This window comes from Schistocerca piceifrons, chromosome 8 (genome assembly GCF_021461385.2).
Source record: "Schistocerca piceifrons isolate TAMUIC-IGC-003096 chromosome 8, iqSchPice1.1, whole genome shotgun sequence".
In the NCBI taxonomy this organism is placed as follows: domain Eukaryota; kingdom Metazoa; phylum Arthropoda; class Insecta; order Orthoptera; family Acrididae; genus Schistocerca; species Schistocerca piceifrons.
The window spans coordinates 131,395,711-131,412,162 of NC_060145.1; the positions used below are offsets into that span (position 1 = coordinate 131,395,711).

Sequence of the window (16,452 nt, forward strand, 5' to 3'; positions counted from 1 at the left end):
ATCATCATTTTAGCCAATATGGCGAAAGGATATGCAATTTGAGATTTCTAGTAGCTGTTACATTTTCAAAATACACTTTCAAAAAAGATAACATAATGCATTACTAAACGAATTTTTCACTTAGTTTCATTAAAAACTCATATTTTATGCATGATCGATTTCACACTTTATCCATCCTCTGAAATTTTCTGATAGAAAGTAGTCACCAGTCACCTAAAGGTCACTAGGAATCAGAAGTTCAGATAGAGGGGGGGCGGGGGCGGTTGCATAATTTAATGACCTATAGTAGTAAATCTTCTATTTCGTAAGTTGAAAATAATACTGCATAACATAGTGGAGATGAACTTCCCTGACGTGAGTGGACAGATGTAGTGGGAAATCTGATCTTTGGATGAATGCAGCTCTGTGTCACTATTAAGATTGATCATTTAACTTCATCTTCATTTCAAAGAGAAGATTGTCGATTCTGTTCATTGCAATATCTCTACTCCTTTCGTCCATCTTTTTTAACTTTGTTGCAATCAGTTGGCCATACAGGTCGCATTCGTCTGCCTCACCAACATACCTTTCATACTGTGTGGTATAAGCAGCATCGTTTCTCTCTTTGCATTCCTCTGTTTCATATTTTCTTTTCTTCGCTTGTGGTACATAGTCAGAAGTGCTAACTCGTGATGTGTACCAATGATCTGTTTAGAGAAAAACGAAATATATTGTCAGCCTTATCAGTTTTCTTACTGTAGTAGTCTCTTTCACTCAAAACATAACCCAATTAAAACATCTTACCTCTGTTCTCATTTCCTATAAACACAGTGTTTCCTTCCTCAATGACATCTTCTTCGCTAACGGTTTCTTGGACACTTTCAACACTTTGCTCAGTTATAAATTCCTGAAACAAGCACAGACCAGTTCATCATAAATTAAATTCACTGCCTGTTGCAGGTTCCACACAGTGGACATCACAAAAGCAGTTCAGAATTCTGGAAGTGTGTAAAATAGTTACTCATCCACCAATGGAAAAGATGTTACTACACATCGACATCTTCCTACAAATACAGTTGGGAACTTGGACCACATGCATGTAGCAGCAGTCAATTTTTCTATGTGACAAAGAGGAAATCCCTTCATAAACAAATAATTAACAGTGTAGCACTCGCACAGACATGACTGTTCCCAAATATTTATAAGAATGCTCTTGGAGACTGCTATGTGTTATTCCTACGTATTTTGACTTCTAGCCATCCTGAGCACAATCTCTGCATCTAGTTAGGCACATCTCTGGTGTAATATACAGGCAGTACAGCACAAAGCCTATCTTCGATGAAAGCTTTTGATGAAGTTTTGCATTGAACTATCACAATTAGATGGTACTAATTTTATTTGAAGTTTTTGGATTGGAGGTGTATTATGTAGATAATTCATCACACCATTATGGTTTGACAACCATTCACCCATCTTCAGATGGTCAACTGAAATATATGGCTAGATGTAGGCATCATCGAGTTGATCCTCAAAGCTTGAAATACTTCTTACACCAGAAAAACTTCAAGGATCATTATTAATACTTTTAATTCGTTTATATTGAGGAACTGATCCATAATAGTGGCAAACATAACAGCACAATGAATTTGAAGGTTCTTGGGTTTTATGAGGCTTAATGCAAGACATTACATTATATATATTTTGCATGAAAAAATTCCGAAGTCAGCCTGTGGGGAACTGATACGGCTGAACAGTTAATGGATTGCAATTGATAAATAGGAAGCTGCTTTAATATAAGAAATCAAAATTAATACTGGAAAAATTTTTGGTGTTGTTTTGTTCTCTAAATTGAGAACCCTCAGGTTCTAAATGTTCATTATCTCTTCTTTGATTAATTTATATGATGCTTGTATTTTCAAAAAATCTGTAATTGCAAGAACAGTAATGAAGAGTAGATACTTTTTTAATCACATAAATCCAAAATGATGAGACCTCCTGAATGAGGAACATTAAGAATAACGAAATATAGAATACATATTTCACAGAAGAATTAAAATACTTCAGTATCAGATTACTGTGCTTATGATGTATAAAAATCAAATATAATGAACTCAGATTATCCCTAATATTAATAATGTATGTGTTACTTAGTTATTTTAAAAATCCACTGATTTATTTCCTTATCAGTTTGTCACCCACAAATATTCCACACTCCTTGTAATCTGTACTTTATTAGTGGATAAACTTTTACAACTTCTAGTAAGTTACAGAAAATGTGTGTTGCTGAATACGAGATGCCATTCTGAACAACAGTAAATTACTTCAAGTCCATATGTAGAAAGTCTATATTTTATTCAGCATCAAGACGCATGCTTTGCATCCATCATGACTGACTTATTGTCGGTATATAACAAATAATTTGCCCACAGGCACCTTCAGTAACTAATTTTTATTTTCTAGTGCAATGTATTACAAATTACGAGATCAAATAATTATCATATTCAACATAATCCATAGGATAAATGAGCGAAATAACTAAAACTTATCAATTACTACAAGCCATTGGATAGTCTTCTGTCGGACTTCTTAATTCACTCCATATGTTATCTATATTACACGCTTTTGAATCCACACAGTGGTAGTTTAACTTGAGATGTTGTCCCAAAATAGGATACAGCGCAATATCACAAGATAAAAATCTTTGAACTATGATATATGTTCTAGTTTTATACTCTGAATGTCTGACAACATAACAACATTCAGATTTGGGAATTCAGTAGTTCTGTAGTATGCTCTTCCCATCCGAATTTATTATTACTCTGTAATCTTAAGAAGCTTGTCTTCATATAAAGAAGAACGAGAAAGAAACAAACATTTACAATTTGCATAGTTTTTAAATTAGTTGATTTCTGTTATTTCACAAATGCTCTTTTCGACAATGGCACATTTTTATGTTTATTTTTATATGTATGTATTAAGTAATTCGATAGAGGAAGACAGTACTTGAAGTATAAAAAATTTTCTCTTTAAACTTCGATAGCTAGCAGAAGCCATTAAACACTCTTAGACCTGACTGCACCAATGTCGATCAAAAGTTAATCATGGTTAAGTCAACATTTAATCCTGGTCAACGCAAAATTCGACTGCACCTGCCACAGTTAAAATTACACGAGGGAGCTGATCACAATTATAAGTGACTGAGGTCGGAGGATCGTTTATCTTCAACTGATCATGGTCAGAATAAAGAAAACCCATACTGCACCAAGCTGGCGATGCGTTTTGATGTTTTAGATGGCACTGAAGTTGAAAAATTTATTCTTGATCATATAAGTTGTCGCAGAAACTATATTGGTGGACTTGTGAAAAGGGGAAATCATTTTGAAGATAATGGGGACAGGACATTTGAATAAAGATTTTGTTACTTTTGAATGCATTATGGGAACAGCAGTGATCAATGTCTTATAAATATTTACTATTAAAAACAATCTTGATCACGATTTATTTCTCAAGGTGACCAGTTTCGACCACTACTGTGGTCATCTTCAGACCATTGAGTAGGAACCTCTTTCTGTTGGAGAATCACTAGTGTGGTCATCTTCAGACCATTGAGTAGGAACCTCTTTCTGTTTGAGAATAGTGATTCTCCAACAGAAAGAGGTTCTTACTCAATGGTCTGAAGATGACCACAGTAGTGGTGGAAACCAGTCACCTTGAGAAACAAATCGTGATCAAGACTGTTTTTAATAGGAAATAAAGATTTTGTTGTTCAGGAGAAACAATGTGGTGATTATTAGACCAAATCAACAAGAGCTTAGAATTTCCTGCTTATCGTAATAACCCCATCTCACCAATGACATTACGGGCATATGCAAATGGTGCATCTAATATAGTTTTGATACAGTTTGTCATAGTTAATTTCGAACAGCGACATTTGAAGATACGGTCTTTACACAATGTGTAACAAAATGCAGATGTAACTGGTTTGTTGAAACCATACTGTAACTGAAAGCGTCGAGTGCTGGGAAGAGAGAACCAGCAGGTTTGCATCCATCTTCTTTCATTTTTGTTTCACCTTCTGCTTTCTAAAAGATTTTGAGTCTTTCTTCTTTATTTAATAGAAGCATTACACGCAATAGTCGATATTATTTATAATAAGTAATGTATTTGCTACAATTCTTGTTGCAAAGGCCATTCTCAGGAATGTTACGCCAGTGCACAGAAATCTTAACGTAGCTGTGAATCTATGTTAGCAAATAAACAATTTACAGATTAGAAGTTTTTGTTATGACACTTTGTTTAAAATGTATATCCGAATCTCTTAAGTTTAAGAACCACCTCACGTTTTTATCTTGTTAGTAAATATCTTTTTCAGTGATGATAAGGAGCTTCGAAAAAAAGTCTTCCATTCTAAATAAATTACGAAACTAATCTCGATCCAGAAATTATATGATGAAGCACGTTTCTTCAGAGTTGTGGTAGTCAATATCACATATACGAGTATTATTCATGTGCAAAATTTTATTGGTCACTATACTTTAACTATATTAAATTTAAACCCGAAAATGGGATGAAGATTCAACTAATTTAATACCGGAAATGGGATGAAGATTCAACTGAGTGAACGAGTAGCTTGCGCTAGTATAGACGTCAGATCTTTGTACAGCTTTAGCCTCTGTTCCAGCCATCGACAAGTCCAGAATCTTCTGAACACTACACCTATCTTCTTTTGGCAATATAAAATTTTCGCTTTACAGCCGACCAACTCTAAAAGGATATCATTTTCAAATTTTGAGAAATGATTCTTTAAACTTCCGAGCATGGAAATCCCATTACATGCAGCACCTGACACCAGATGGCTGGCACGAAGGTCGCCCTCAAATGTTTTACAACATCCTCAAATCATGAGGCCGTATTCCATGTGGAAGGTTTCGTTAATCGGCACAACTGCAATTACTGGGCGGCACAAGAGCCCGGAGTTACGGTGAAGAAGATGCATTCTCATCCAAACGTGACCATGTGGTGTGAAATAACGGCTACAAATATCATCGGCGCACATCTTCTCCGTGACTCAATAAACAGTGATCGCTACCTTCAAATGCTTCAGGATTAAGTTTGGCGAAAATGTCGACGAAATTATCTTCATGCAAGACGGTGCACCGCTTCATAATCCAAACGTCGTGTGGAACCGGTTGATTGTGAAGATTCCAGGACATTGGCTACAGAGACATGGACCTCATGAATGGCCTGAAAGATGCCCAGATCGGAAACGCTATGACCTTTTTTATGGGGCTGAGCAAAAGAGGAGATGTACCAGACGAAAGCTCGCACAGTGAACGAATTGGAAGCACGGATTCGGGAAGTTCTTATCAACATCCAACACAACTTCCTCCAGAAACCTGCATTTCATTCCAGATCGTTTTTCGAGACTGGTCGACGAACAGGTTCTTACATCGAAATTTAATGGACTTTTAACGTCTGCAGTCATATTCCCATATGAAGGGCTTATTTCAATAGTGGTACAAGTCCATTTATGTTCATTTTGAGATACAGAGTCCTAAAGTTAAATGAGCGCTGAAAAATCTGCAGTTGAGATACCAGAAATATTCAAGCATATGGCTTCTTGCTAGAGATGAACCTTTCTTTCTGTTTGTTTGGATCATTAATTTCAGAAGTATTATAGGCAGAAAAGTGGAGGTAATGGACTTGTACCACTATTGAAATAAGCCCTTCATATAACAGTGTACATACTGTATTAATTTCAAATACATAGCTCTGCGAGGATAAAAGTTATATGTCAATTTCTATGCCTAATTACTTCCCGTCCACCCTGTATTAACAGAGAGATTAAAAACAAGAAGAATCTGCAATATATGTATATCTGTCTGTTCCACGACTCAGTCCGATAGTCGTTTGAAGATATTCGTATGTAAACCTTGGTGCGGCTCCAAATTTCTTCAGCAAAAACATTCTGATGTATTTTTGCGAGCGACACTAAATGTCCTCAACCAGGAAGTATATGGTGTTTCGCAGAGTGTGTGTGTTCTAAGAATTTAGGGAGAGATGTCATGATCACGCGATCAACTTATAAGCATACAGCAACCTAGAGTTCGAGCCGGCATTAACCTTTTCGCTGGTGCAAATGTGCTCTCTGCATTCAGTGCTGAGGGCGGCCTTTGTTATGACTGTACTGCTCGTGAAATTCTGGTGCCTCTCCTGGAAGACGGCGTCCGGCTAATACGAAACACTTATCATCCGATTTTTCGAAAACTATTGCGTGAAAAATTTTTATTTTTGCACATCTTACAGTTTGATATCTTGACTCGATAAAAAACTGAATTTCTTTTCGTTATCTGTCATACTTACCGCACACCATCAAATTAAGTAAAACATTGCATGTAATTTTAAACAGTTTGCGAAGGTAGAAATGCACTGCATGAATTATTATTTGTATGGTTGATTTTAGCTCATACATTGCGGTGAATGAAATGTAGAGAAGATATGGAAACTTCATTTAAAATTAAGAGCAGAATGATACCTCATGTCGTTCTCGAGCTACTGGGTTTTACACCAGACAGACTGTCGTGTCTAATACACCCATTCACATCCTTGTTGTATTGCGAGGCATGTGGTCATAACAATCGCCATTTCTTATCAGCGATTCAGGATACTGAAACAAGGTTTTGTACAAATGATAACAAGCAACGAGCCACATATGTTGTATAATAAATATTCGAAACTTTTTTATTCTTCAAGATATGGAAGTAACTCATCCGCAGCAATGAGAAGTTGGCGGCAAAGGACTCAAACAGACGTCCACAGTGCCGTAGGGAAACCCAAGCGGTGTGTGTACGCACGTGCGCAGCAGCGAAGAGTGATTAAAACAGTATCAAAAAATTTGTGACGTCAGCAGAATTAGCGAGCGTTTCTGTCTGATAGTTGTTCGGGCATACACAATTTTAACCATGGACTGGCTTCAAAGTTCTTGTGAAACTCTGCTGGCTAATTTTTTACGGAACATATGTTTAAGGTAGCTTTCATGCTAATTATATACTGCGTCTACTAATCCAACCTGGTAATGGTCTCAGGCAGACTAGCAAAAATCGTTACCCAATTTTTTTATATAACACAACACCAAAATCCTAATCATTTCCTGAGACATGGTGTGTGAGCGATAAATAATTGTACATAAGATTAATCGCGATGGGGCTTTGACGTACTTACAGGTATAATGTTGTCAGTTGTTAAGTTAGAGCAGCGTCAAACACAAATCGAAAACAACATAAACCAACTAATCATGTTAAGTGATTTTTTTTTTTACCCTTAGAGTCAATATGTATTCTCAGTTTTTGGAGTCATGACCGGAAATGACACATCATGATCACATGATCAACTTATAAGCTACTGTTACTCGCCAGAGGACAATCTGCAGAACTACATACACAACGTGTCTCTCCTATGAGTCATCTGGTGCATTTTCTCTGGTGATTCGGCAGATATTTTGAATTTCGTTCTTGTAATGAGTAACTGGAGTCATCCAAAACAAACACTGTTCATCGTGTCTTTCGCGCGATGCCCAGTGTCGATGAAGAGCGACGGTTGTTTCCCATTCCAAACAAAATGATTTTTAAAGAGTAATTTTACGAGCCCTTTTTGATCACTTAGCCAGTGATATAAGATGTTTGACAGACGGCAAAGTAAAATTTGGTAAGAAACTGAGAAAGTTTGTCCTTGACAACTCCTTCTATTCTATTAGCGTAACGTGTAAAAGGTGGTGGATAGGGATTACTAACTCACATCTGTATTTTTTTTCTTTTCGTAAAAAAACGTAAGTCTTCAGAATGTAGCCGTATGACAAATTATCTTGCGATTTGAATGTAAAATGATTCATTCCACAACATTACCATCTACTATGCAAAATGATCCAGTCATTCAGATGAACACCATAGAATTCTGCCAAGATATAGTCTACAATACAACTATCAGTAGTGCTGTTTGGTAGTTTGTGTAATCGATCTCGACACAAAATAATTAAAACTATAGACATACAGAGTATAGTTTTATAACCCACTATCGGCCCTGATCAGCTGGAATGTGTGTACTTCCCACATGTCAGCCATTCTCACTTTAATTCTCCGGAAGATGCTGGGTTAGGTTCCACGTCAGTCTGTCTTTGTATATGTGTAGGACAAACTAATACATAAGAAACTATCAGCATCGACTGCGGTAATGAAACCAACCTTTACCCAGGTTTCAGCCCAAATAATTGAGCCTCCTACAGAAGATATACCTGAATCTATAATATGTCTACGAGGGCATGGTCTAGAAATAAAACTAAAACAGCCTGAGTAGGCGTAGTCACATTTTAAAAATGCGGTACATGAGTACTAGACCATGCCTTGTTAGACAAATTATGGATTCAGGTATATCTTCTGGAGGAGGCTAATTATCTGGGCTGAAACCTAGGTAAAAGTTGGTTTCATTACCGCAATCGAGGCTGATAGTTTCTTATGTACTAGATTATCGCGATTGCTGACTGCTGCAATGTTGAAAGTGTAGGACAAAGAGTGGAATGCGTTTTAGCATAGCAATATGATCAGAATAACTACTTTGTAAATCTGAACACTATTTGATATGCTGTGACGTGGATACCCCACAACCATGGGGTAGAGTGTGGGAGTTGATCCAGCAACCACAAGGAACAAAATTTCTTTCTTTTTTTTTTGTGTGCAATGTGTTACTCTGGGCAACAAAAATGCATATTCAGCGCTATGTGTTTATTAATGTACCAAGCCAGTGGTATGTATTTATTAATGTATCAAGCTAGCGGTATGTGTTTATTAATGTACCACGCCAGCGATATGTATTTATCAGTGTACCAAGCCCCATGCCCACAAGACATCTGAGATGTCAATCCCAAGCAAACATAACAGTCCAGCTCTGACCTGTATGGAAAAATGTGATAACGTTACCCTAACATGAGCGGTTGTCATACTGAACTGATGACACTGATATCATCTTAGGTAGAACTAAGACGTGTATATTGACAAAATAATATGGACAATCTAGACTTGCGCCTTCCATATGCTTATACAATCTCTGTAGCAGTTAATGTCTCAGAATACATTATTTTATGTGAGTACATTAACAACATAAGTTTGTGTAATCGACTTCCACGTCAGATAAGAATTAAAACTGTAGACAGTCAGATAATAGTTTGCAGCGGATCCCCATCTGTCAAAGACAGTCTAGTCATGTGCAGTAACCGCACTACAAACTGTAGCGTGTTATAGACGGAACTTAAAATGTGTTTAAGGAACCTTTTTAATAATAATATGACACTTATTGCTAATACGTGTATCGTCCACGCCAGTGATGGTCCGTGTCTTTTGCTCAACAGCCAGTACTGACGTGGTGGGGCAGCACCTAAGCGGCATATACATCGATCTTACTTTTATTTGGTAACCTACGTAAATTAGTACGTTAATGAGCCCCCATCAGCCGAGCTATAGCAAAGGCGCGAAAAGTTGGCCATTGGCCAAGTACTGATAGTTAAAAGTCGGCACGATTCGAAACACTTCGTGTCGCCTACTCTCCGTTTCATGTTGCTGCCATCCTCCACAACGCCTAATTCCTTGACGAAGTGCTCCTGTCTATGGGAGCAGATGATTAACTGATCTATAACAGTAATGTACTTATATTTGAATGAGTTACACAATATGAGACATGATGACAGATGTTCACTAAATATTTTGAATGTCGTTTTTCTCCTACTTATTGCTTCGTACTACGACAGCCTTAATTTAATTTCATATTCCTTGTAATTCTGTCAGAGACAGCAAAGGACTTGGAAGAGCAGTTGAATGGAATGGACAGTGTCTTGAAAGGAGGATATAAGATGAACATCAACAAAAGCAAAACAAGGATAATGGAATGTAGTCTAATTAAGTCGGGTGATGCTGAGGGAATTAGATTAGGAAATGAGGCACTTAAAGTAGTAAAGGAGTTTTGCTATTTGGGAAGCAAAATAACTGATGATGGTCGAAGTAGAGAGGATATAAAATGTAGGCTGGCAATGGCAAGGAAAGCGTTTCTGAAGAAGAGAAATTTGTTAACATCTAATATTGATTTAAGTGTCAGGAAGTCATTTCTGAAAGTATTTGTATGGAGTGTAGCCATGTATGGAAGTGAAACATGGACGATAAATAGTTTGGACAAGAAGAGAATAGAAGCTTTCGAAATGTGGTGCTATAGAAGAATGCTGAAGATTAGATGGGTAGATCACATAACTAATGAGGAAGTATTGAATAGGATTGGGGAGAAGAGAAGTTTGTGGCACAACTTGACCAGAAGAAGGGATCGGTTGGTAGGACATGTTCTGAGGCATCAAGGGATCACCAATTTAGTATTGGAGGGCAGCGTGGAGGGTAAAAATCGTAGAGGGAGACCAAGAGATGAATACACTAAGCAGATTCAGAAGGATGTAGGTTGCAGTAGGTACTGGGAGATGAAAAAACTTGCACAGGATAGAGTAGCATGGAGAGCTGCACCAAACCAGTCTCAGGACTGAAGACCACAACAACAACAACATTCCTTGTTACAAATACACTATGTGATCAGAAGTATCCGGACACCCGGCTGAAAAAGACAAGTTCGTGGCGCCCTCCACCGGTAATGCTGGAATTCAATATAGTGTTGGCCCACCCTTAGCCTTGATAACAGCTTCCACTCTCGCAGGCATACTTTCAATCAGGTGTTGGAAAGTTTCTTGGGGAATGGCAGCCCTTTCTTCACGGAGTGCTGCACTGAGGAGAGGTATCGATGTCGGTCGGTGAGGCTTGGCACGAAATCGGCGTTCCGAAACATCCCAAAGGTGTTCTGTAGAATTCAGGTCAGGACTCCATGCAGGCCAGTCCATTACAGGAATGCTATTGTTGTGTAACCACTCGACCACAGGCCGTACATTATGAACGGGTGCTCGATCGTGTTGAAAGATGCAGTCGCCATCCCTGAATTTCTCTTCAACAGTGGGAAGCAAGTAGGTGCTTAAAACATCAATGTAGGCCTGCGCTGTGATAGTGCCACGCAAAACAAAAAGGAGTGCAAGACTCCTCCATGAAAAACACGGTTCTAGGCGCTTCAGTCCGGAACGCCGCTGCTGCTACGATCGCAGGTTCGAATGCTGCCTCGGGCATGTATGTATGTGATGTCCTTGGGGTAGTTAGGTTTAAGTACTTCTAAGTCTAGGGGACTGATCACCTCAGATGTTAAGTCCCATAGTGCTTAGAGCAATTTAAAAAAAAAAAAAAAAAAAAAAAAAAAAAAAAAAAAAAAAAAAAAACACGACCACACCGTAACACCACCGCTTCCGAATTTTATTTTTGGCACTAGACACGATGGCAGATGACGTTCACCGGGCATTTGCCACACCCACATACCGCCATCGGATAGCCAATCGAGGCGTTATTTGGCATTTACCGGCGTGAAGTGTGGCTTACGAGCAGTCGCTCGACCATTAAATCCAAGTTTTCTCACGTCCTGTCTAACTGTCATAGTTCGTGCATTGGATTGTGATGCAGTTTGGAATTCCTGTGTGATGGTCTGGATTGATGTCTACCTATTACACATTGCGACACTCTTCAACTGTCGGTGGTCTCTGTCAGTCAACACACGAGCTCGGCCTGTACGCTTTTGTATCTGTACGCGTCCCTTCACGTTTCCACTTCAGTATCACATCGGAAACAGCGGACCTAGGGATGTTTAGGAGTGTGGAAATTTCGCGTACAGACGTATGACACAAGTGACACCCAATCACCTGACCACATTCAAAGTCCGTGAGTTCCGCGGAGCGCCCCATTCTGCTCTTTCGCGATGTCCAATGATTACTGAGATCGCTGATATGGAGTACCTGGCAGTAGGTGGCGGCACAATGCACCTAATACGAAAAACGTATAATAGCTGATCAGATGAGTCGGGCATGCCTGTGAGTTGTCAGCACTGAAAAACAAACAATAATTCATTCCCCTACTCACATTCTCTAACCTCACATTCGCCACGCAACATATCCCTCCACCCCTGAGGTAAGCGGCCAACTTTACATGGCTAACAGCCGAATTCACTAACATCAATTAAAATTAGGAACATCTTAAAGTATTAGTAGCTCTATATTTTTGTTTGTTACTGAACAGGAAAACTTCAGTCTTAAGAAATTCTTCACGTTAGTTGACATCTTTGGATTCGGCTGTTAGTTGTTAGGTGAACTTTATTAGAAGAAAAGAATGAGAAGCGCGGGCTTCCGGAATACTTGATGCGGGTCACAGAGCCGCAGTGTGGCGACCACTGCCTTATCAGGGTTGCTTCGTTGTCCGTCCGACTTTCAAGAACTCTTTTTAACTCAGGAACGGGTAGACGTATGAAGTTGAAATTTGTGTCGCATATTAAGGTCTATGTTTCCTTGGCTTCTAAGCCAACGCAGTTAAAACATACGGCCATTTATATGAAGCATCTCTATAGTCGTTTCATTAACTATCAGAGTTGATGTCCACTTTTACAATTCTGAACAGCATCAATTAGCTGTCGGTGCAACTGTAAATTAAAACCGAGAGCATGAGAGCTACACCTGGCAGGCATGCAGCCATAGTGGTATTTCAATATTAAATTACTATATCTGAGTTCTATGTCATATCTACATCATTTTAACATTAGCTAGATACTTATTAAGAGTTTAATTTGCTACAGAAAAGCAAGCGTCATAGCCTAAATAGCGTGTTTCACATTACATGTCGACTTAGTAGATCAAGTTGTACACTCTTTGACATAAAACTCGACCGGCGGCCGGCCGCTTCAGAGGCTAAGTCCGCGCCGATCGCGACATGGGACAATAAAACTGGCCAACTCGCTAATTCTCTAAGTCCGGTTATCTGCACAATCTGGCAACACTGTAGACTGCGGCACTTCCTGGAGGAAAACTTGTCCCATGATGGAGAAACACTAGGCTGGTTACGCCTGTGGTCTAGCGGTAGCGTGCGTTGTTTCTGTTTGTAATGTCAGTGGATGGAGAGCAGCTGGCATAAAATATTTTTATAGCCTCTTCTGTCTGAATGCTGAAGACGTGAATGTAATGGTAGCGCAGATTCAATCTATTTCGCTTTCTGACACACCGATATCAAAATTTTATCCAGTAATGGTTTTGCGGCAGATTTCCTGCAGACTGTCCTCCTCTGGACGCCGTATGCGGCAAAGCTCCGGGATCCATTTGCTGGCTACCGGCAGCGGCCGTGGCGACAGCAGCGGCGCTGCACTCCCCCGTTCTTTATCGAAAGCGCCTGCTCCCGCTCATCGCTTTTGATGATTTAAAACGCTTTATTATTAAATGATGCTCCACAGAAAATTTCTACGATTTCCATTCACGCTCAAAAGCAACGGAGACAGACGCCCTGATTAGTAGGCGGGTATTATATTACATTAATCGGCAAGAGCTGAGTATGGCCCGAAATTAATTTTATAGACTGGGACGAAATTAAACCACCTCGCTACATTCGATGAATTTATAAATGCTTCATACCTCGTTTCTTTTCCTTTCAAACTCAATTATTTGTGCAACTTCTGGTCAATGTTCGGATGTTTTCGTCAAGCCGGGATGAGCGTCTGTGGTGTAAAGTGTATTACAGTTCTTGTTTCGTTCCTTATGGTAACTCTATGCGATAAACTGTGTGAATACCTTGCAATGCATGCTCTGTAGCAGTGCAGGAACACTGCACATTTGGAGTTCCATGTATGGGTTCATGAAGTATGTAATGTTGATCGGAAGTGATAGTTAAGGTCATCAGATTTAGACCAGAAAAATTTGTCGTTTTGGAGGTTTCAGAGAACGGAAAGGAATTGCTAACGCCGGTGTTAGAAAACGTCTACAGTTAAATGCTATTGCAAAAATTTAGAAGAGGGGAACTATATTAATCAACATGTGGACTTCATATACAACCTTATGACATGTTAGACCTATATGACGAACAATACTCAAATTTTTCAGGATCTATTTTACAGTGAAGCACCTTGGCATTTGCAAAGCAGACATCCATGATATTAACTTAATTTACTAAGTCGAATCGGACGAAGATTGATGTTGAAAGGCATTCTTCAGATTTCGTATAAAGAATTTTTACGAGCCGTTTGCAACTCCATTAATTAAAATGGAAAGTAAAAGGTTGTAGTCAGCGGCTTCCACTGAGATTGGAACCGCTATGTCATACAGTACGACCACCGCAACGCACAAGGGAACCTCTTTTTTTTTAATTTTGCTTTTTTTCTTTTACTTTTCTTTACGATTACCCCTTTTTTTCTCTCTTATTTTAAAGCCCCTTAGGAAAACGGCAATAAAAAAAGAAACTAAGTGCCACCGCCACTTTTCATCCTATAACAAAAAAAAAAAAATCTGGTCCACTTCAGGCGTTGGCTCCTGACTAAACCTACCCCAAGAGCTGCCTATATACCAGGGGAAATATGGGAATTCAAGGTTAGGGCTATCATTAAAAAAAAAAAAAAAAAAAAAATCTTCCTTTTTCTGATTTTATTTTTATTTTTATTTTTGTTTTGTTTATTTTTGTTGTGTAATTGATCAGACGCCTTCTGCGCCCCGCTGGTAATATGTTGAGTCACGTCTTCTCGAAATTGGTGTGTTCCGTTCAGTAGTTCAGAAATGTTCATTGGTTCAAACTGGAAACCTTCTTCACTCTTGGCTTAACACATTCCAGCTGCGAGGCGGGTCGTGGAAAGCACTCCCAAGGAAGTTCGAGAAAAATTGTCTGTATTTTGGGTGGCGGACAACGACATAATGACGGTCGTTGAAGTATGTCCAAAAATCGAGTACAGAGTCTACAGTTTGTCCAACTAGGTAGTGAATGGCATGTCCGCGAATCCAATTCACAGCATTGGTCTTTGTCCGAGGAAAATAGTCACATCCCGGAACTAATAATGAAAGGGGAGTATTCCGATTCAGAATGTCCCGCGTTAGAAAAGCCACAATATGACGAATAACCTCTGAGCTAACGACACACTGGCGACCACAGACGGACTATAGTCACTGCGATGTTACCTGAGCCTCAAAACGCAACCTTAAAACACACAAACAGGTGTTACTTATGTGAAGAACGCCGTTCTTGGAGTCCAGAAATTAATTATACTTTCTAAGTGTCTCATCTTACAGTGGATTCTATCGTACGAGTCTTCGATGTGGAAAACGAATGTCATGTGAATTTAGCGAGGTAACGCCGGCCTACACCCGGAAGTAAATGCACTGTCAGAGTGTTGACAAATACTTGCTACGACGCTGCCATTTCTCGGTTCTCTTACGAGGCAGCTCTTCAGCGAAATGCTTGCCGTGATTCTCCGATACGGTCCTTCAGAGTGGAGACGCGCGCGCACGTTTGGTTTTTATGCGGCGTTCTCCCCTGATGGTTTCTGACGTCGCCTTGTGGGCTATGTCTACATTTGAGACATTCAATTGTCATTAATCCAGAATGATACAAGTTTCAGCTTCCGGCGTGGAAGAAGGCTGTTGACGCCGACATTATTTCATTTCAACGTAGGGAAAGCAAAACGGGTCATTCAATGTTTCTCATTCAACATAAAGCATGTGAGATAATTTTCTGTAACGTTCATAATCATCTAAAAATACAAACGAAGTAAAAATACATCTGAAGCTTATTCGAATTGAATATAATGTAAGATACCAAACGCTTCGCACCTCGATGTCGAATTTGTCCACGTGCAATCTTTTGCAGCATACAAAAAGAATGTCATGATTACCACGAGAATGAAGAAATACGTTGGTACGGATGGAAGCAAGAAGGGACGCAGTCAACAAACATTCGATTCCTCATGGCATTCATTTCATTTGAGACGTAAGAAGAGTTAAAGTGGGATATTACTTTCGTTAACACGAAAGATATGCCGCACATATTGATAACGAGGAAGTCTGCGTCTTCACACGTTTCCTCCTTGAAATCTGTATGCTCTCTTATATACTAAGTAGCCTGATCATTGTTTCAGTAATGTTACCCTCTTGTTTGACCCTGTAACGATGAACAGATTCCAAATGCAAGTCTCTGCATGAAAGTAGCTGTTCGAACCCTTCTTGGGTTGCTTTCTGTGTTTTATTGCTTGGAATTCCTGGAGCAGACCACTGTGCCTTCTCCCCTTGTGGGTTAGGTCTCAAAACTAAACCGCTTTTTATCCAGTGGCATAATTTATCCAGACAGCATCAGCACAAGACTGTCAAACAAAGCCTTCCATTTACAGTTGCAACACTCTAACCAGCACTGACCGAAGTGTAATCCACGGTCATGGTCCGAAATTAGCAGCTCTCTGCTACTGTGGCAAAGTCCGTACTACACTTTCGATTCCGCAGCACCATTTTATCTGGTAACACAGTGTAGTTGCAGAGTTGTGCCAGCATGTCTGTCCTCACACTGTCAACTT

At 39.3% G+C, this 16,452-nt stretch overlaps 1 protein-coding gene across 1 annotated transcript in view; it reads right to left on the minus strand.

The window, feature by feature from the left end:
* Positions 1-232: 232 nt before the first annotated feature.
* LOC124711944 overlaps positions 233-16,452 on the minus strand; it is a 52,895-nt gene continuing 36,675 nt past the window's right edge. Inside the window, exons 3-4 of the mRNA XM_047242211.1 lie at positions 784-886; positions 233-686 (exon numbers count right to left, since the gene is read on the minus strand). Of these exons, the coding sequence (XP_047098167.1) occupies positions 415-686; positions 784-886 (375 nt within the window). The 3' untranslated portion in view covers positions 233-414. The remainder of the gene's footprint in view (positions 687-783; positions 887-16,452) is intronic.